Source organism: Tiliqua scincoides, chromosome 5, assembly GCF_035046505.1.
Source record: "Tiliqua scincoides isolate rTilSci1 chromosome 5, rTilSci1.hap2, whole genome shotgun sequence".
NCBI classification, from domain to species: Eukaryota; Metazoa; Chordata; class Lepidosauria; order Squamata; family Scincidae; genus Tiliqua; species Tiliqua scincoides.
Window position 1 is genome coordinate 31,132,890 of NC_089825.1, and position 21,103 is coordinate 31,153,992.

Here is a 21,103-nt window from a genome sequence, read left to right on the forward strand (position 1 = left end):
CATGAATGAGTGGGGAGTAGGAGGCGGGGCCAGGATCCAGCAGTTATGCCTGATCCTGACCCCATTTCCAGGCAACCTGGAGCAGTCCCCAACTGCTCGGATTTGTGTCACCGATTTGGGTGGTGCAGATTTGAGCAGCCCCATTGGGGCTGCTGTGACTTTCCCCAGGGTAAGGGGAAAAGTTTCCCCTTGCCTTGGGGCGAGCCACAAACTGCTTGAAACTTGCGCTGTATACAGCGCAGATCCACTGGCCTGTCTGCTTCCAGCACAAGTTAGAGTCCACCTCACCTAAAAGTCCACCTCACCTAGAGACATGCAACAGCCCAATTCCCAGACCCCTACATTGACTCTGGTTCTGCAGCAAAGAGTCAATGCACCATGAGCCAGAGGAGAAGCAAGCCACTGGATGCATACAGGTGTAGAAGCAATTCAACTTAATCTGAAAGGATAGGCAGGTTGCAACATGCCTGTGTTACACTCTCTGTCAGTCTAGCATGGGAGGGAAGAGCTTCAGTGCATGCCTATGTGTAGCACCTCTGTACTCTGCAAAATGAAGGGGCTGAATCTTTTCCGTTAAGGAACAGTGCCTTCAGAGAACCTCTCTATGTCCAAGAACCTCATACTCCAAGTAGCAGGTACTGGTTCTTCAAGCGTGACGTCTTTGTACCTTGAAACAAAAAAGCAAAAAGCCAGGCCAATTAGAACACTTTCTTCCATCCTTCCTTGTCTTTACAAAAGTATTAATATCATTACCTGAATTTTCTTCCCACAGATGACTCCAGTGTAGCCAGGTCGACAAGAGCATACGTTAGGCAGTATACATGTACCTCCATAAAGGCACTTCTGGTTGCATACAGCTGAAATAGACAAAGCACATGTGTATGACCTAGCAAACAAAAGCAGACTCCTCTCTGTAAAGAAAAGAAGTCCAAATTATTCTGCAATAACTGCAAGCTGCACAAGTGCATGTTCAGATGCTACAAGCCATGGGGGAATACATCTACTAGTCTACTCTAGTGCAAGGAACAACCTGGAAATTTGCAATCAGAAAGACCCCTGTTTCAGCTTCCATTCAAATGGCCCACAATATAGGGATGCATCTTCACAACAATAACACCAAGTTTCCAAGTGATGTAGCTATGTAGATATTAACCCATACTGAGTCACCAGCTATTTAGGCCGCAGTCCTAACCAACTTTCCAGCACTGACATAAGGACAAAGCAGCTCCAAGGCAAGGAATCAAACTTTGCCTTACCTTGAGGAGGCCTCCATGACTGCCCCCAACTGCAGGATGCCGCACATGCCCCACTGGCACAGCTATGCCAGTGCTGGAAAGTTGGTTAGGATTGTGCTCTTAGGGGCTGTTCAAGCCCTGCATCACTCAGTTAAACCATCATGATTTATTTTACAGAGTGTTTCTCTGTTCTGCAATAAAAGAGACCAGTCTAAATGGACAAGACATTCCAGGATATTTCAGGCATACTCTGTGCTGACTTTCTTGAACATTCACTGGTCACTAGATTTACCTTTGGAACTGAGAACACAGCTCAACAGAGAGAAAAACCACAGCATTGTTTGTATATGTGATTGGTTATCTTAGGATAAATTGAAAGCCTGTACACCTGATGTAACAGGAGTTACTGTCGACTCTCTTTCAACTCAATGATTTATTTCAACTTTATCAATAAAGATCTGTTCACACTGTGTCTCTGGATGTGATAGAATGAAAACTTTAGCAGAAGTATTAATCTTTCCACTATATGGCTGACTCACGTGTTTGACACTGAACTCCTTCCCATCCTGGAGAGCAATGACAAGTGCTTGGTCCAATACATTCTCCCCCATTCTTGCACTTCTGGAGACATATAGCTGCCCAAGACAGACAAATGCATGCACTGTTAACTTTTCCAATTGCTTCAGACCTAACTTACAAACACTGCAGAAAAGGATAGGATCAAATTATATATGTCAAATTATATATGTCACTTTAAAAACGACTATGTGTCAGTACGTATCAGCACAAACAACAGGTAGTCTTATGGCACCTTGGCAACCGGCAAGATGTCACTAACAGACAGATTTGATCTGGTATTTTTAAAGCATCAGAAATGCAAGGGAATACATTCCTTTGAGTGATTTGCCACAAATCATTTGTGCAGGGAGGTAACTGTAACTAGTTAAAGGACTCCTTATGGAACTTGTAGCTTGGAGAATGCAGACCGCATGATGCATGGACAAATGGATTTTAATGAATGAGCTTGGAGAATGCATGACACATGGTCTCTGTCCTCCAAGCCCAATCTGTTCCCTGCCCACCCAGCCTGAATATGTGCACTTTAGGCCATTCTTAGGCCAGCCCAAGACCTCCTGGAACCTGAGTCAGTTTCCAAAATGCTAATAAGCTGACTGGTCCTGCCACATGCTATCTGTTAGTGGTTCCCAAACATTTTGGACTGGCGGCTACCTTGACTTAACGGGCCATTGGCTGCGGCTCCGCATTAGGGCTACAATCCTATACATTGCTCATGGGTTGTTTGCCGTGAGGATTCTGTGGCTCCCCTGGCTGTCTTCCGCGGCTCCCACCATGACTCACAGTTTGGGAACCACTGCTTTCTCAAACACTCAACCTGGGTGTCTGACAGCCTATGTCTACTTGCAACTCTCTGCTGCCAGCTATATTCTTTGGCTCCTGCTAGTTTGAGGAAGCAGGAAGTTGTTCTAACACACCGACATATTTTATTTGCAAGAGTTGGGCATTTCTACAAACCCTCTCCTGCCTTGCTCCCTACTTCTGGTAACAGTGTGTGCTGGCCTTTATATATGAAAGTAATTCAGTCTGATTTTGATCCCATTGATATGAGTGTAATAAAGTCACCATATCATGTCTTTTGCATGAGAGATGAAAATTTGTCTTGGATCTATGGAGACTCTTCAAAAGGATTCTTAAAGAGACCTGCTGTGCCAGTGAGATACTGAGTTAAGCACCCAAAGCTCTCATGCTTAAGAACTGAGACAAAAAAGGAAAGCTACACATGCTATTTTGGAACAGTAGGTATGACCTGCTTCCATCATTTAGACAGGAAAACCCTGAGGGTCACACTGAGTACCAGAGAAAAAGTGCTCTCCAAGTACAACTGAATGTAAATTAAATGATTATTGCTGCAGCTTGGAGGAAGTGTGTGATACACCCAATTTAGCCACAGGCTTTCATTTTTATGCTTTAAGGTGCTGAGAGAAACACTCACGAGCATTGCATCGCTTTCCTCTCCATCCTGATGGGCAAGAACAAACATCTGGGCTAACACATCTGCCTCCATTCATGCACGCTGGGTCACATATACCTGAAACCAAAGAGCAGTTAGAATTGCTTGTGTGCATTTCATTGTGCTGGTAGCAGCTCCCTGCAAGCCTTCTGAAGCTGCCTTACTTTTTTCACATCTTCTGCCAATGTAGCCATCAGGACAGGCGCAAACATTATTCCTCATGCAGTGGCCACCGTTCTTACACGGAGGGTTGCAGACAGCTGTTAGAGAAAACACACACACACAGAAATGAGATTCATGCTCCATCAATGCACACCACACAGGTATATCCCTTTGTGTTTCCTCTGAGGGTTTGAATGAACCTATGCAAGGATAGAGTTGGGTGCTGCGATTAGTCTGTCCTGGGGTCACAAATCTATGGTGCGGCCACATTTGGAATACAACATACAGTTTTGGTCACTGCATCTCCAAAAGGATATTGTAGAGCTGGAAATGGTGCAGAAAAGGGCAGCCAAAGCGATTGGGATGATGGTGGTGGTGGTGGTGGTGGAGCACTTTATTTATGAGGAAAGACCAGGACAATTGGGGATTTTTACTTTCAACAAAAGGTGAGTTTTGGGGAGACATGTTTGAAGTTTCTAAAATTACAAACTTTGTGGAGTGGACCGTGGGCCTTCCCCAGACTCAGAACAACTTCCAGATATGACCAGAAGTCACATCTGTGAAATGGCGTTTGATTGTGTCTGGGAGGCGTTCTGCAGCCCTCTGATCTGCGGACTCAGCATCTGTGGATGCTCAAATTCACGGATGTTGAGCCTGCTGATAAGGAGAAACTACTGTACTTTACACCGGCTCCTAGAAACTCTGGCAAGACCTTTGGGCTTGTCCATCATTCACACCGCAGCAAGTATTCATTTCTGTTGTGTCCATAAAGTCCTTTATTAGGGTAGGAGTGTAAAGTACTAGGCATCTTTAATACTTCAAACAATGAAATCTTAAGCACTACGTAGACCAAACTGTGCACTAGTCTATCAGTGTTACTCCCCTGAAAATAAAAGGAATCTCACCCTTTTAAACGAACACATTGCTGCTTTCAAAAATAGGTAGTTTTTTTTTTAATTTACCGTTCTGGCAATAGGCCCCAAAGAATCCATTTGGGCAAAGGCAAATATTCGGTTTACTACAGGATCCACCATTGAGGCACACTGGGTCGCACACCGCTATAGAAGACAAAGGGGGCAGAGGGAAATATATTTTAAGTGGAAGCACATATAAAATGCATGTAATGAATGTATTGCATTTTTATTTTTATTTATTTAAAAGATTCCTATACAACCTTTCCCCAAGCTACATGTTACATTTTTACTGCCTGCAAACACTCTTTGGACTAACTTTAACTATGCTGGGCATCGTAACAGGAGAGATAATTGAAATGTAATTTATTGCAGACTCTTATTGGGAAATGAGATTGCTATCTGCTCGATACAAGGATAAATACTGAAAAAGAAGAAGCTATGCTTATTTGCAGAGGCAGCTTATTTAAACAGAGGCACAGTCTTTTGACTAGCTAGCTTTGAGACTGTAATTTGAAAAAAATGCTCCAAGAGAACAAAATGCAAAAATGGGAAATCCCCAGCAAGTTGGTTTAAAATGAGTCAGGTGGCTGTCCTACTCAGTTTTTAAATGCTGAGTGAGCAATAAGAGACACAAAGTTGACCTCAGAAGCACAAGAGCGTATTAGACAGTTAAAGAAGACGTTAACTGGGCTCCAGGGATGCAATGTTCACCTATACCAGGGGTCTCCAACTATGGCCTGGGGGCCACAACTGGCCTGTCACAAGATTTTATCTGGCCCTCAGCAACTTAAAATATTTTTTTCTTAACCATGTGGTTAGAAAGTTAAAATGTGCAGTTCTGTCTCTCGCACTCCTTTCCATACATGTGCCCAAGCTACATAGAAAACACGCTTTGCACCACTCCTACAAACATCTTTCCCTTCAATACGCACCACCAAGGGCACCCTCATCACCACCCAAAACACACGTCCATGAGTCCAACCCTCTCTCCTGCTTCTGTAAGGCTCCTCCTGCCTCCTCCGACCTGCATTTTGCTTTGCCCAGGGGAGGACAGGTGCACACAACTCCTAGCAACAAAGCTTCCTCCCCTCTTCCTCCTCACCCATTCTCAAAGCATCTGCCCTGCTTAGCTTCGGAGATCAGACAAGATTGAGCATGTTCAGGGTAACATGGCTGTTATATCACAACTATAGGGGCATAAAACACAGGCCTACAAAATTGAAGGTCAGAAAAGTTTTTCCCAAACTTTATGGTGGTTTGATGTGAATTTGGGGTGCTGATTCCAAAAATGGCATCCGTTTTGCCCTATCACTTCTAGTTTTGGAGCTATAGTATAGCCTCTTTAGTGAATGGTTCAAGCAGCTTCCTCATGAGGAAGGTATGGTGCAGGCTTCCTCATGAGGAAGCTGCTTGAACCATTCACTAAAGAGGCTATGCCATGTCTGCAAAACTACATGTGATAGGGCAAAACGGATGCCATTTTTGGAATAGACACTCCAAATATACCCAGGAATTGGTGTAACGTTTAAGGAAGCAAAATGTGTGTTGGCCTGTGTAAACATTTGACCATAATTCCAATGGCTATTATTTCATTGCTCAGCAATTCTGAGCACAGCAGTACCAAGGAAGTCCTATAAGAGCTAGTCTCTGCATCCAGATCAATTTATGACAGAATTCTGGTATGTCACATTCCAGCATGATAATATCACAATTGTGGATGACAGAATTCTGGAGACACTTTTGCAAGTCTGTGGCAATGGGCAAGTGGTTCTATCGCATTGCAATTTCCTCTGGAGGATGCTTTTACCTGTACTACAGGTAGGTCCATACCAGCCAGCTTTGCACTGGCAGACATCTGGAGTAAGACATTCACCTCCATTTTCACAGTGCCTGTTGCAAACCACTGCATTGAGCAAAATTAAACAAAACAGAACAAAAACAAAAAGATTGTTACAAAAGGTGACGGTCATGTTTTATAACTGTAATGTATATAAATAATTCTCCTGACTTTGTCTGAAAATGCCTTTATCCCTTGCCTTCTTAGTAACAAGAATTCCATCACAAGATATATCCCTGTTTCAGTGCTACAGAAAAGCGTAAAAACAGATTACAAGACCTTAACAATGCAACGCTTTCCTCCGTGTTCCTAGAGTGCTCAAAAGAACATCAATTCAAATACTTTCTTACAATATGGAATGACTGAGAAAAAGCATGACTGAAGAAAGGACTCACAACCAGAACACACTGATTAAATAAAAATCACAGGCTAACTATATTCCCTTCCAGAGTGAAAGGTTTCAGAGTTTCCTTTTCTGCTTTGTGAGTCTCAAAGTTCTGCTATAAACTAAGGTGCATGAATCCAAATGCAAAAGCTCATTTTAGTGAACTGACTGGCCTCAGGTATGTATTGGTCTTTTGATGGTAGCTACAGCATAGCCATGCTGTTAACTTCTGTCAGGCCTATATGTATACTGTATAAAACAAAGCACTATGGTAAACATCAACAATTGTTATCTGTACTCATAAGAGTATAGGCTTGACAAAAATAAGTTAATTTCTGGAGGATACTGATGGAACAGTGCTGAATCATCAGTTCCTGCTAGTAGCATAACCTCTTTCTTACCAACTGCTGGATGGTATCCTCAACCTACTTCTTCGGTTAGCATAGACAACACTGACCCCTCAATGGTTTATACTAGGTAGCTTCCAGAGTAGTTCTCACATAACTGAAATGATTCAATATCTTCCCCATCCCTCCTCCCAAATGCAGCCCCCTCTGAGCTCCCCAAAATAATTCCTGAGGATCAGGGGACCCCTCCAAGTAAAAGTGCAGGATGAGGTGCAAGAGAATGAAGGAGAGGTGAGAATACACTTTATTTCAGACTCCTGCCAAGGGTCCACCATTTAGCAGGACTTTGAGGGAACTGGAGAGCTCTGGTATGAAGGAGGATATGTACAAGGAAAATGGCTTGCACTAACACAGACTTTCCCCTGGGGGCTGGGGATAAGAACAGGCCCTCAGTTTGGCTGTACTTGTCGTAAGAGGCGACTAAACACTGGGTAGATGGGACGTTAGCCTGGGAAGGCAGCTCATCTGAGAGAAGGAAAACTCTGATCCCAAACCTCCACTGCCTTCTGGCTACATCTAGTTATGGAAAAGGCTCCAGGCAAAATCCGGAGCCGGAGTCCCTGAGGCAGTTCATGGCTGAACAAAGTCATGCTCTGGCAACTCCTGCGACACCACTGGAACCAACCATATTGGCCTCTGCCTTTCCATTGGACCATTTCAGCGACGTGGAGAGGGGGGATTTGCTGCATGGGAAACAGTCTATCCTCCATATCTACTTTACCCAGGATTCGCGCACTGGAGAGGACACTCTGTTCCAGAACCACCATTCAGAGCGCGATACCATAGTCTTTCGAGACTGAAGGATGCCAAGAAGCACAGACTGCATAAATGCTATTCTGAAAGCTACCCACCAACAATAAAGAAATATCCCATTATTCCCTTACTGCCATAAGTAGCTGGCAACTGACTGATTGCCTGGAAGATAGATTGCCTGGAAGAACTGCGAGTCTTTGTGACATCAGCAAAGTGGAGTAATAATAGACTATGCCAGTGGTTCTCAAGCGTTTTAGACTGGGACCCACTTTTCATGATGACAATCTGTCCAGGACCCACCGGAAGTGAAGTCATTAACCTGGAAATGATGTCATGCCCAGAAGTGACATCATCAAGCAGGAAGTGACATCACTGCAATACCAATGCTGGAAGTTATGTCATTAAGCAGGAAGGGACATCACTTCCAGGTTCTCACCTAGGAACTCATACACTTCAAATGACAAGAGAAGACATTTCAGCACAGAAGCTTTTCCAATTCTCTGTCCCATGCTACCATTGCTACCAACTATTTCACCTGTAAAATTCAATATACTTCTTGTAATGAGCTGTGTTGAAGGGTGTGCTTGCTTCTGTTGAGCATGGCACTGATATGTTTTGAATATGCCCATCAGTGTTCATGGCACCTTGTAAACTAACTAACCTGAAGCCTCCTACAGATAGAGCAAAACCAGACTTGTCTGCACACTTGTATGCAACAGGAGTCTTCCATCTCACATAACCCTGCAGATCAGCAACATGCTCAGTCCAGGCACCCCAGTTTCCCCCCCTTCCCACACATCCAGGCAGATCACCAGGCTCACTGAGAAATGAAACAGGTGCTGACTTGCTCTTTTGTACCTGCACTTGCTGCTCTTTTAGACCCAGAGAGAGTGAAGCTTCTCCCAGGACTGATGCAGGATTGGAAAATGATGGCACCCACGGCCAAATTCCAAGATCATTTTGCCAGGTTCCAAGATGGCATCGCCCAGCTTTTTGCGACCCACCCAAAATTGGGTGGTGATCCACCAAGTGGGTCGCAAACCACAGTTTGAGAACCTCTGGACTATTCTGTTGAATCAGCCAATGCTCAGTGAAAAAAAGATGATCAAGAATGTATTCATCTGTTTTATAACTTAATTATTCAAGAAATAGATGTATAGTAATTTTACATGATATCATTTTCATCTTAATTTCAATGAATTATTGTGACAGAGCACATGGCTGAATAACAAGTTACTTAGAATCATTTAAAGTGCATATTTATAGTTATGATATATGTTTAAGTCAGCATGTTATAGTCCTTAATATCACTTGCCAATTATGTTATGCCTTCCATTTGCAATTTTTATATTGAAAAACAATTCCCCCCCCCCAAATAAACATGCTGCAATGGAACTAGATGTTTAAAAAAAACAAACAGCTTAAGAATTTCACAGGCAACGAGAACAGGAAAGGCCTTATAAAGGAAATCGGTATATAGTACTGTATTTTGACCTTTCAGTAGCTATCTCAAGTCTTTCTGAATTTGAAGCATCTAGGACCAACATAACTGATCAAAATGCTATAGACATTTTGAGTGATCACCTGAAGAGACAAGAGAAGAAAATACTATATGGCTGCAAATTCTATAAACACTTTCCTGGGAGTAAGCCCCATTGAACTCAGTGGGACTTACTTCTGTGTAGACATGCAAAGGATTGGGCAATATATCTTATTGCTGTGAAAGTTCATCAAAAGGTTCTGCCCATCTTTATAAATGTTATGATAGTTGATATAGAAAATCTGAAATGTAGAATAGCACTTGCCTGTATGTATCTAGCACCTTTGTTCATCTGACAAGTTATTTTCTAACACTTAGCACAACTTCATTTATATGAGTCTCACATTTTAAATTACTTACTTGTTTCACACCATGGCCCCACAAAACCATAAGGGCAAGTGCACAGGTTTCTAGGCAGACAGGTCCCTCCATGTTGACAAGGTGGATCACAATGTGCTGTGGGCCAAAATAAGACTGTTCAAGAGATCAGCTCCAAAAAGTTCACTAAAATCAGATATTTCTTTTCAACAAAGTTTAAAAAATAAGCTTCTACTATTTATTCAGGGATGGCTTGGAGCAGAAGTACATTTCATGGAATACTGTGGACTCCAGTAACATAACACAGCAACCCTACTGGTGTTAAGCAGGTCCAGCTCTGGTCATTATCTAGAAGGGAGACCCCAGGTATAGTGCTTTGATTTGAATTGCATGATGGAAGAAAGACAGGTTATAAGTAAGATATCTATTCTCCACTCCTCTCATTTAAAGAGTCCCGAGGACAAAGGCTAAAATCAGGAAAAATATAGAGCTCTCAACCATGCATATGAACAGAAAATGCATATGTAAAATTATAATAGTCAAAGGGGCAAGGAAAGTGTGTTTTTTCACCTATATATCACATACAAAAAAGTACCACATAAAGGTGATATTCAGATTGGAACTAAAAAAGATGGGGCACAAGGGTTATGGATCAGTGGTAGAGCACCTTCTTTGCATGCAGGATGTTCCAAATTCAATCTCTGGCATTTCCACTTGAAGTGATTAGGCAGCAGGGAGTGAGAAAGACCCTTACCTTAAATTTTGGAGAGCAGCTGCCAGTCAGTGTAAATACTGAGCTAGGTGGACCAATGGCCTAAGTCAGTATAATAACACAAGAAAAGAGCAGCTGTCACCTGGTATCCAAAAGATAACAAGGATGGTACTGGCAACTGTGTTTGGAGAAGGAACTCCAACATGTGGATGCCACCACAGAAAAGGTCACCTGCCAACCCTCCAACTTTGAATTAAGCAAGTGAACAGCTGCATGAAATAAATACCATCCCTGGAGACATTGAAGAGCAGGGTATAAATGTACTGAATAAATCAAAGCAGGTCCATTTAAACCTGGCTTTATGTGCTTTATGGGGATAGCATGAAATGACTGCCACCATTTCAGGATCAGCATTCATGGAATTCCAGAACACAACTGGGGGATCATCCTTCAATACTAAAGAGGCAGCCTAGTTACCTTCCTCACAGAGAGAACCACTGAATCCTGGGGAACATTCACAGACATTTGGCTTGATACATTTCCCATGGTTTTTGCAGTCTGGTTGGCACAGAGCTGTATAAAACAAAAACAAAATTCTTAGGTATGTGATTCAGAATTCTCAGTTGCAGATGGTGAGTATGCTTATGGTGCTTACCAGCCTGACAACTACGTCCAGAGTAACCAAGTTTACACCTGCAGGTATTCGGAGCCACACACTCCATGTTTCTGCCACATGTATGCCTGCATATTGCTATAAGAGTCAGGGGCAAAATAAAATCAGTTAGCATTCTATTCAGTGTTTATTTTGTTTCCGACGCATCCTCAGTAACCTGGCTGGACAAAGTTCCAAACAACACAGTCCTGGAATGAGCTGGAATCCCCAGTGTGTATACACTATTGAAACAGAAACACCTGCATTGGCTTGGTCATGTTGTGAGAATGGGTGATGGTCGGATCCCAAAGGATCTCCTCTATGGAGAACTTGTGCAGGGAAAGCGCCCTACAGGTAGACCACAGCTGCGCTACAAGGATACCTGCAAGAGGGATCTGAAAGCCTTAGGAATGAACCTCAACAGATGGGAAACCTTGACTTCTGAGTGTTCTGCTTGGTGGCAGGCTGTGCAGCATGGCCTTTCCCAGTTTGAAGAGACACTTTGCCAACAGACTGAGGCAAAGAGGCAAAGAAGGAAGGCCCATAGCCAAGGAGACAGACCCGGGACACACTACACTTGCTCCCAGCGTGGAAGGGATTGTCACTCCCGAATCGGCCTTTTCAGCCACACTAGACTGTGCCAGAACCACCATTCAGAACGTGACACCATAGTCTCTCGAGACTGAAGGTTGCCAACAACTTATTATAGAGTTGGTGAAGCACAGCAGTTAAAAGTTAATCTATACATACGAGAAATGCATTCTTTGGCCATTCTTTTAAATAAGTTTTCCTTAAAATAGTGCCAGGATGGAGTGTTGGGGGACAGGATGCTATTGTTTCCCCCCCACTGTACTCTGGATTGGAATTGCACCCTTCCTCCACGTGCTAGAACAGCATTTCTCAACGTTTGTCCCCTGCTGTAGCACTTCACATGGTTCACCTATTGGAAGTATCACCGGAAGTAACGGGCAACGATGTCATTGCCAAACACTGATCAGAGGGCTTTTTTGAGTGCATGAAAAGTGTGCACTGGAGTTCTGCCTGCCTAGCTGTGCCTCCTACTGCTGCTTGTTGCACTGCATTGCTGGTCTCACTGCCAAACGGTGGGGGTCTGATGGTCCTGCACATATCACCAGACACCACCTCAAGAACCACCGGTGGTACAAGTACCATTGGTTGAGAAACACTGGTCTAGAAGGAAAAAAGGATGCTGTTCAATGGAAGTTATTATCCTATAAATAACATGGGGAAAGACAAAAACCCAATCAAAACCCCACAATGGGGAAAAGAGTGAAGTCTCTCTATACCTCATCATGGTTTTGCTGCATGCTATTTTTAAAAAACTTTAAAAAAGAACTAACCAAAACACACATTTTGCATAATGTTTTGTTCAGCCCTGAGCTGGGAATCAGGATCTGCCCAGTTTAAATCTCAGCTCTGACCACAGCTGAATGGTCAGAAACTTGTACAGTTCAGATTTGGATAAAGAGCTGTTGTCTCCGGGAAGGAGAGGGGAGCAGCAATGCTAAATGTGATCCTAGCCACAAGGTTTTCAGCCTAATCCTAACTAACATCCCCCTACTGTGTCAATGAAGCTTGACCAACGGAGCACAAGCTGCATCCTGCAGGCAGGAGCAGTTACAAGACCTCCTCGGGGTAAGCGTCTGCTTCCCAATAGGTCTTCTCACACCTGTGGCAACTCTCCAGCTGGCACAACTCCATGTGGAATCGAGGAGATGGGTCAAGACTGGGAAGGGGCATAGGATATTTTGGAACTGCTGCCACTGCCAATAACTACAACCCCCTGCCCTCAGCACAGCCTCCCCTGCCTGGTCCCTACCACCTTCTCTCCCCAACTGTTATAGTATGCACCAGTACCTCTGCAAATGATTCCATCTCCATAATAGCCAAAAGGACAACGGCCGCATCTGAAGCTTCCCTCCTGACTTGGCTTGCAAGGAACTCCAGGGAAACATGGTGAATCTGCACAGGTTAGTTGATGCGGCATTGCTGTTATGCCAGGTTTTTGGTCTGTGCCAGGACCTTTGGGTGGCACAGAGAATCTCTCAAAGGTGGACTGCAAAGTGTTATCTTTTCCCTTGTCAAACAGGCTTTCAAATTTGTGATCACTTCTTTCTTCCAGTTCTTTGTTTGTTAGCAGTGTCTCAGTAATTGAGTTAATTTTATTTCCCAATGTTATGTTAGTCTCTAGGGGGGAATTGCCCTGTCCTCGTGACCTCACTGCTTTCCCAGGAGATATTGTATTATTCCTAAATGAGGTGTCAGACGTAGAATCTATTGCAGAGCTTTTCTCTGGATGGCCGGAAAGGATGTTTACAGTACTGACACCAACTGCGTAATCTGAGTATTCATTACTAACAGGTTGACTAAATGCTGTTCTTTGGGTGATGAATAGTTTTGAGGATAACGTTGTTTTGGCTGTTGAAGTTGGGGGGATGCTGTTGGTTATTTCTGTGGGAGTAAGATCCTTGGGGTCATTTGTAGGATTAGGAGGAGATCTAGCAGTATTAGAAACCTGAGCGATTGAATGTTGCAGGAAACCTGCCAAACAAGAGAGAAGGAGAAAAGCAAGAGCATTATTACAAGATCTACATTTTGGAGGAGACCTTCTTAAATCAGTAAAAATAGTATGATTTAAGTAAAAACCCAGCCCAATCCTTACACTTGTGAACCTACCATTAGGTTCAGTGGGACAAATGTCCCAGGCATGAGCCTCTAGGACCCTGTGGAAGCCCCTCTGAGGCTCGCAACAGAGTTGGAAACTATAATTCTGGTTTTCCGGAAGCACAGTTTATAGCGTCAGGGAACCTCAGAGAGGCTTTTCTGACAGCAGCCCTGGGTCACGTGAGGCTCCGTGAGCCTCAGATGAGTGGGGGGGGGGCGGATTTCTGTGTGGGGGGTGGTGACAGCCTGTGGGAGGGTGCGCCATTGTGGACCTTTGCCCCGGGTGCGCGGCTGGGGAGGCCTGTCGCTGATCCTTATACCCCTGGTGGTGCAGCCATGCTGAAAAGACTCACCCTGTATCCAGTGGGGGACGGGGACGGGAACAGGAGGCTTCAGTGGGGAAGTAGACTTAAATACCCTTTCCCCTCTGTAAGCCTCCTGCCCCACAATGGGTATCCAGAGGCAGAGATTTTGCTGGCTCAAGTGCATTGACAGAAAGTAGGCAGGGAAGCTGCTGATGGATGGGATAGGATTCTGCGTGCACCATTGCCACCAGATCCACCCCTCCCCATCCTCTGTTCCTCCCCCCTCCCTGTCCCATTCTGCCCCCTCCCCAAGCCTTTCCACCCTCCCTTCACACCTCCCATCTCCCCTTCTGGCTGACCTGTTCCAGAGAGTGGCCTGTGGTCTGGTGAAGCCCATGGGAAGACTCTGGCCTTCCCACTGGTGCTCCAGCAGCACACTACTTGGCGTGTTGCTGGAGCATGCTTTATAGCTGCTTTTCAGCAGCAAGCACTGACGGAATGAGCTTGCGCTCATTTCACCAGCGTGAAAAGCCCATAGGTTTGGGCTGATAGTTGCTTTCTTTATCATAAATCTTAATCTGTTCATTAAATTATAGTATGTTATAATCACCTTGAATTGCATCTGGAGGTGGACTGGCACCTATCGGGAGTTGATTTAAAATACACAGAGTGTCAAGAAAATGTACATACACTTTATTGTGTCAAATTGATTATGCTATAATACTGCATATGGTGTACAAAGAAGCAGTTGCTTGACCCAGACAATTAATTAGTTAGTAAAATGAATAGATCAAGTGCTCAGAATGTTCCCCACTGGCGTCTGTACACCGTTGACATTGTTGACTAAAGGATTTGCAGACTCACCAACAGGTGTGCAAAGGTATGGTTCAATTGCTTCCCTTAGATCTGCAGTTTTCAAACTCTCTGGGAGTTTGAAATCCACAGTAAGTTGGGGGGGAGGGGAGGGGGTGCGGGGGAAAGGCAGCAATGCAATTGCTAGGATTGTGTCGCTTCGGTGGGCTTGAGGGACTGGGATGCACTCACCAGTCCCTGCAGCAGCAATCCTGGGGTGTGGGGAGCCCTGCACAAGCGCCTGCAGGGCGCCGAAGGTCAGCAGAAGTGAAAGAGGAGCGATCGTGCTCTGCCTCCACAAAAGCGGAAGTGGAGAGCGATCGCTCCACTTTCACTTCTGCTAACCTGGGGGGTCCTGCAGAGGCTCGTGCAGGGCTCCCCGCACCCCCAGGAGGCTGCAGGAGGCTCTGGTAAGTGCACCCAAGCCCCTGCAGCCCCCTGAGTGGTGCGATCCTGGGGATGGCGCCGCTGCCTCCTTCCTGCCTCCTGGCTGACCCCGCCCCTTAAGGGGAAGGAGGCCAGGGCCCATAGGCTGGGGTGTCACGACACCCCAATCTGAAAACCTCTGCCTTAGGTGCCTGAGTATTGCAGGTTTTCTACAAGTATATATGAATCAGAACTCATTAAAATGTGTGTACATTTTTTTTGAGACACCCTGTAGATGTTATATGTATAAATGGCCTTGCTGCATCAGCAATCTGGCTGCAGTATATCGGGGACAACTGAAGATGAGTTGGTATTAGTTTTGCTGCATTCGTATTACTTTTGAAGAAATCAGAAATAACGATTTCACATTTCCCCCCTTCCATTTTACCAAAGGTATATGAATAACATAAACCTGAGACCTTTACTTGCCAGAAACATTTTCATCAGGATGGGCACCAGCAATTTGATAGTCTTGATCAGTACTAAGATGTATGTCCACTTGCATTCTAGTTTCTCCTGGATGGTCCTCTTTTTTCCTATAAGCATCTTCTAGGGTCAAAGGATAAGAAGGGGCCTTGCTGGTTGATTTCATTTCAGCTGAAACATACATAAAAGAATTGCAGTGAAATGGTTAGCAAGCAAAAGATAGCTTTTGTGGTCCTCTGACCACAGTGAGCCAGTTCTAGGATTCAGGAGAGGGCAAGCTAGATGGTTTTCAGACGTCTCCACTGCCCAGCAGTTTCTTTATTTTCTCTCCTTACAGGCTATTTCCACACTAGAACTTTATACCACTACTGAACTATTGCTCTTGCATGATCATTGTGGAATTAAGGGTGGAATTAAAACCGTGGTTAATATATCTGTTCATTGTTGGCCTAAGCATGAGGTGAGCTGAAGCATGAGTGGCAGATTTGGGGTGCTGCCACTGCTGTTGCCCCCCTTCTGCCTGTTGAGCATATAAGCCACAAGTATCCACTTCCTGCTTGCTCAAGCAAGTAACAGATCATCCTCCCTCCTTAAAGTCAAAAGTGTAGGATTTATTGAGATAAACCCAGAAATCATACACTTTCCGGTTTGACAAAGCAATGCAAGAAGCATGACATGAAGCTTTTAAAAAAAAATTCTCTAGAGAACCATGACATCTGTATGGGGCAGTGCTCCAGGTCACACTATCCCCTCTGCTCCCCACAGGTTGGCATCCTTCAGTCTCGGAAGACTATGGTATCACGCTCTGAATGATGGTTCTGGAACAGAGAGTCCTCTCCAGTGCGCGAAGCCTGGGTAAAGTAGATATGGAGGATAGACTGTTTCCCATGCAGCAAATTCCCCCTCTCCACATTGCTGAAATGGTCCAATGGAAAGGCAGAGGCCAATACTGTTGGTTCCAGCTGCATCGCAGGAGTTGCCAGAACACAGAACGTGACTGTGTTCAGCCATGAACTGCCTCAGGGACTCCGGATCCGGATTTTGCCTTGAGGTTGGCTCCTGAAGCCTTTTCCATAACTGGATGTAGCCACAAGGCAGTGGAGATTTGGGATCAGAGTTTTCCTTCTCTCAGATGAGCTGCCTTCCCAGGCTATTGAGTCCCATGTACCCGGTGGCTGTTTAGTCGCCTCTTACAACAAGTACAGCCAAACTGAGAGCCTATTCTTATCCCCAGCCCCCAGGGGATTGCTCCCCACAATAATCTCATGAAACATGATCTCACAGGAAAGATTCTAACATACATGCTCTCAGAAGTAAATCCCATTCAGCAAAAATCCTGCTTCTCCTAACCACTGGTCCTTTAATTAGTGATTTTTGTCCTTGCCCCCCTTTTTCCCTACAGTGGTTTCACCTTCTTTGGCTATTAAGTCTTTAATTAGCTGCTTCCTGTCACTTGTAGCCAAGGCATTCCTAAATTGGCCTTTTAATTAATTGGTCTTTGTTCCCTCCTGGCAGGTCTCTGCTCGATGGGCTAAGAGGCACATTTTAAGTGGAGGTTCTCTTATATTAAGCAACAGTCCCTATTCTCCCCAGCACGGTGCCTTTCCCAGATGTTGCTGGTATTACTTGTCTGTCTTTTTCATTTTGAGACAGGGAGCCATCTCTTCATTTATTCTGCGACGTAAATCACTTTGTGAGCATTTTTGCTGAAAGGCAGTACATCAATATTTTAAATATGATGATGTCACCACAACTCAAACCAGGACACAGACACATCACTGTGCTTTCCTCAGGTATAACATTTTTAATTTCTTACTGGCAGAGAGAGAGAGTTTGGTGGCTAGAAATACACTGCAGGTGGGCAAAAATGGTGCCCAATTTTATCCCCAGAAGAACATGGTGCCCATCACATGGTGCCTGTTATGGTATTTCCCAATATTGCTCTTGGCAATGATCCACAAATCAAAAGAGGAGGGACTCCAAAGAAGAGGTATCCCCTGTTGAGGGAAGGTAAGAAATCCTTGTTATGTAAGCCCTATCACTGGCACTTAGGTGCAACAGGAGCTGTGCTGCCCACGTCAAAGCTATCTGAACTGGCTGCAAAAGGCATGGGGGGTAGCATTGTCAGTATGAAGTTTGTGCGTACATAGTGTGTGGATTGAGAATGTTAATTGTCACCAAGTAAGTACATCTGGAAATAGTCTGATTGTTGTGGAACATCCGAGGCTGGCCCATTCATGAGGCCAACTAAAATGGTTGCCTCAAATGGCAGAGGGGCAACTACCTCCTTCTGCCTACCTGCTTCCACTGTTCCTCCTTCTCTCATTCTCTGGATCTGAAAAGGAAGAAGGTGACAGAGAGAGAGAGAGAAAGTATAGAGTCTCCTTCTGCTCCACTTCCTCTCTTCCTTTTCCATTCCAGAGAGTTTAAGGCTGTCCCATTATCAGGTAAAGGGGAGCACTTAGTATTCTGCATGCTGCCTCAGGTGCCAGAAGGCCTTGTGCCAGCCCTGATATCATCACCCTTTTTATGTGCTTGCTATCAGTTGCCCCACACAATCCACATGAGATTATGCCAGACCAATTGTTGGCTTGGATAAGTGCAGACACAACAGCGAAGATTACACAAAAATCAGTGACATCAGCATTATAACCCAATACTATGTATTAAGGCTGCAATCTTATCCACACTTACTGGAGAGTAAACCCCTTTGACTATAATAGGATTTACTTCTGAGTAGACATGCATAGGATTGGGCTCTCAATGTCTGTTTAAATCAATATCTTATTGATTTAAACAGAAATTTTAAACCCACCTTTCAGTTTCAACCCCCTGCAAAGAGGCTACCAACAAAAACTAGCAACATCATGAATAAAAAACATTTGGGAGCAAAATCAGACAAGGTGCGGACAGGGTTATAAAGTAGAACATACAGGGTGATAAATTAGAACCGGCAACACAGAATGTTTCCCCAGCCCACAAGTCTGTTGAGAAGCACTAGCCCACCGTTCTCCTCACTTCCACGCTTCTTCTGCCCCCCTTTTTCACAGCACCTCTTTCACAACACAAATACAGCACAATGAGGACAAAAAGGAGGACTTAGCTCTCTGCCTTGCTGCTGAGCGGCTGCCAGCAGACGAAGTGGTGACGCGGCAACAGTGGCCTGCACTGCTCCAAACAATCTTTGGCCTACAGTAACCATTACAGGTTGCTTCAACGAAAGGCTGGCCTTTAAATATTTGCTTCCCACTGAGGTGAGCAGTCAAGAGGTTATTTAGAAAGGGCATTTCACAACTTACGTGCCACAACTGAAAAGGGCCCAGCAATATATTGCTACCCGCCATACTGCAGACAGTGATAACAGGGTTTCAGTGTTGACTGGACAGCAGAGGCGGGTTCATATGGACCTGGTCCTTAAGGTATAATAGTTCTGGATCACCTAGGCCCAAAAATCAAGACCAGCACTTTGAATTGGGTCCTAAATTGAATAAGTAGCTGCACCTTCTCCCTCTACCTGCTTAATGCTACTGTGGCTAGGGAAGCCACCATATGGACACAATTGTTCAATGTCACTATAGGCATCCAGAGCAGCAGTTCTCACACATTTAGCACCGGGACCCACTTTCTAGAATGAGAATCTGTCAGGACCCACCAAAGTTATGTCATACCTGGAAGTGACATCATCCAGCAGGAACATTTTTAGCAATCCTAGGCTGCGATCCTACCCATACTTACCCAGGTGTAAGTCCCATTTACTGTCATTGTTAAAAGAATATACATAGTAGCTTGTTAAAAATACAGGTCTGTAACATTTCCCCAAATGCAGTCACATACCATGGTAGCATCAAGTCTAATATATTAAAAATAAAATATGGAAATGAATGGGGACCCACCTGAAATTGGCTTGAGACCCACCTAGTGGGTCCCGACCCACAGTTTAAGAAACACTGATCCAGAGAGTTACATCAGGTATACTCATTTGGGTGTGTCGAGTACAACAAACAAAACAAAGAAGTACTGAAATGCAGGATGGTTAACACTCTTATGGGGGGGAAAAAAGTCTCACTTTTACCAGAGCAGGTTTTCCCATCTCCATACAGGCCTTCTGGACATGGGCCACAATAAAAGGAATCAATTGTAGTGAAGCAAGCGACGCCAGGGAAGCATGGCCTGGATTTGCACCCAACACTCTCTTCTTGGCAATGTCTACCTAAACAGAAAAGACACTCAGGGGCACTGAAGAGCTTTGTCAGATGTTTGTTTATACCCCACATAAGCACAAAGATGTCTTTGATATATCTGACATCAAAAACAATTTAGGACATTTGCCTCCAGGAGAGGATGCTTGGCTGATGGCATCCCTGGATTGGTTGGAAAGAAACAAAATATGGAGGGGATGTGGCATAGCGGTAGAGCACATGCTTTGCCTGCAGGCAGCCCTAGGTTCAAGTTCCATACATCTCCATGTAGGGCAGAGAGAAATTCCTCTCTGAAATCCTGGAGAGAGTTGCTAGATGGATCAATGGCCTAATTTCAGTATAAGGCAGTTTCCTTTAACTTGCTGCATTTAAGGACTTTTATAACTAAGGCTAAACTGAACATACACAAGCAGCCCAATTCTACCTAACTCCCTGCATGGTGATGCAGCAGCATTAACATGGCATCTTGTGTATCTTGCAAGAAAGTTTTGGCCTAGGGAAGCCTCCTCGGGAAGGGTATCAGGATTCAGCGAGCATGTCCACCACTGAACCTGCTCTCCTTCCTGGGCATGATCTGTGCTCCTCCTTGCCCTGTCCCCTCCCTGTTCTACCGGCTCCTGCCATGTCCCACCCCTCCTTACCTTCCTCCGGCTCCCTGTACAGCCTCAGCTCAGAGAATGGGTGTCGCTGATCTACTACCGCATATGGAGGCATGCCACTTGTGGCAGCAGCCAGGCTGCACTCTCTGGTGTTGATTTTCCAACACCTGGAACATGCTATGTCAATGGAACATATGTTCTGGGAATGTAATAGCACAATAGGATTTGACTGCGAGTCAGACCTCCATTGAGTGCTAGTTCTATACTGACTATAGCAGCGGTTCTCACACATTTAGCACTGGGACTTTTTAGAATGAGACTCTATCAGGACCACTGGCGTAGCTAGAGGGGGGTGGAGCACTAAGTTTTGCAGGGAGTCTCCCCGCAGTGTGCAAGCGGCTCCTCCCCTCCCCTTGGGAGCCATTTGGGCAGGGAGGGGGCAAAACAGAGGCGAATGGCTCCCAAGGAGAAGGGGAGGGGCTGCTTGCATGCTGCGGGGAGGCTCCCTGCAGAACTTAGTGCTCCATTCCCCTCTAGCTTTGCCAGTGATCAGGACCCACCAGAAGTGGTGTCATGACCGGAAGTGACATCATCAAGCAGGAAGAGTTTTAACAATCCTAGGCTACAGTCCTACCCACACTTACCCAGGAGTAAGTCCCATTTACTA

The 21,103-nt window shown here is 44.9% G+C and overlaps 1 protein-coding gene across 1 annotated transcript in view; it reads right to left on the bottom strand.

The window, feature by feature from the left end:
• Positions 1-573: 573 nt before the first annotated feature.
• The window catches only part of VWDE (von Willebrand factor D and EGF domains), a 56,227-nt gene continuing 35,697 nt past the window's right edge, over positions 574-21,103 (bottom strand). The window contains exons 19-31 of the mRNA XM_066629134.1: positions 19,711-19,848; positions 15,642-15,809; positions 12,823-13,506; positions 10,948-11,043; positions 10,770-10,865; positions 9,623-9,718; positions 6,148-6,243; positions 4,389-4,484; positions 3,429-3,524; positions 3,247-3,342; positions 1,775-1,870; positions 734-857; positions 574-667 (exon numbers count right to left, since the gene is read on the bottom strand). Coding sequence (XP_066485231.1) covers positions 574-667; positions 734-857; positions 1,775-1,870; positions 3,247-3,342; positions 3,429-3,524; positions 4,389-4,484; positions 6,148-6,243; positions 9,623-9,718; positions 10,770-10,865; positions 10,948-11,043; positions 12,823-13,506; positions 15,642-15,809; positions 19,711-19,848 — 1,976 coding nt within the window. The remainder of the gene's footprint in view (positions 668-733; positions 858-1,774; positions 1,871-3,246; positions 3,343-3,428; positions 3,525-4,388; positions 4,485-6,147; positions 6,244-9,622; positions 9,719-10,769; positions 10,866-10,947; positions 11,044-12,822; positions 13,507-15,641; positions 15,810-19,710; positions 19,849-21,103) is intronic.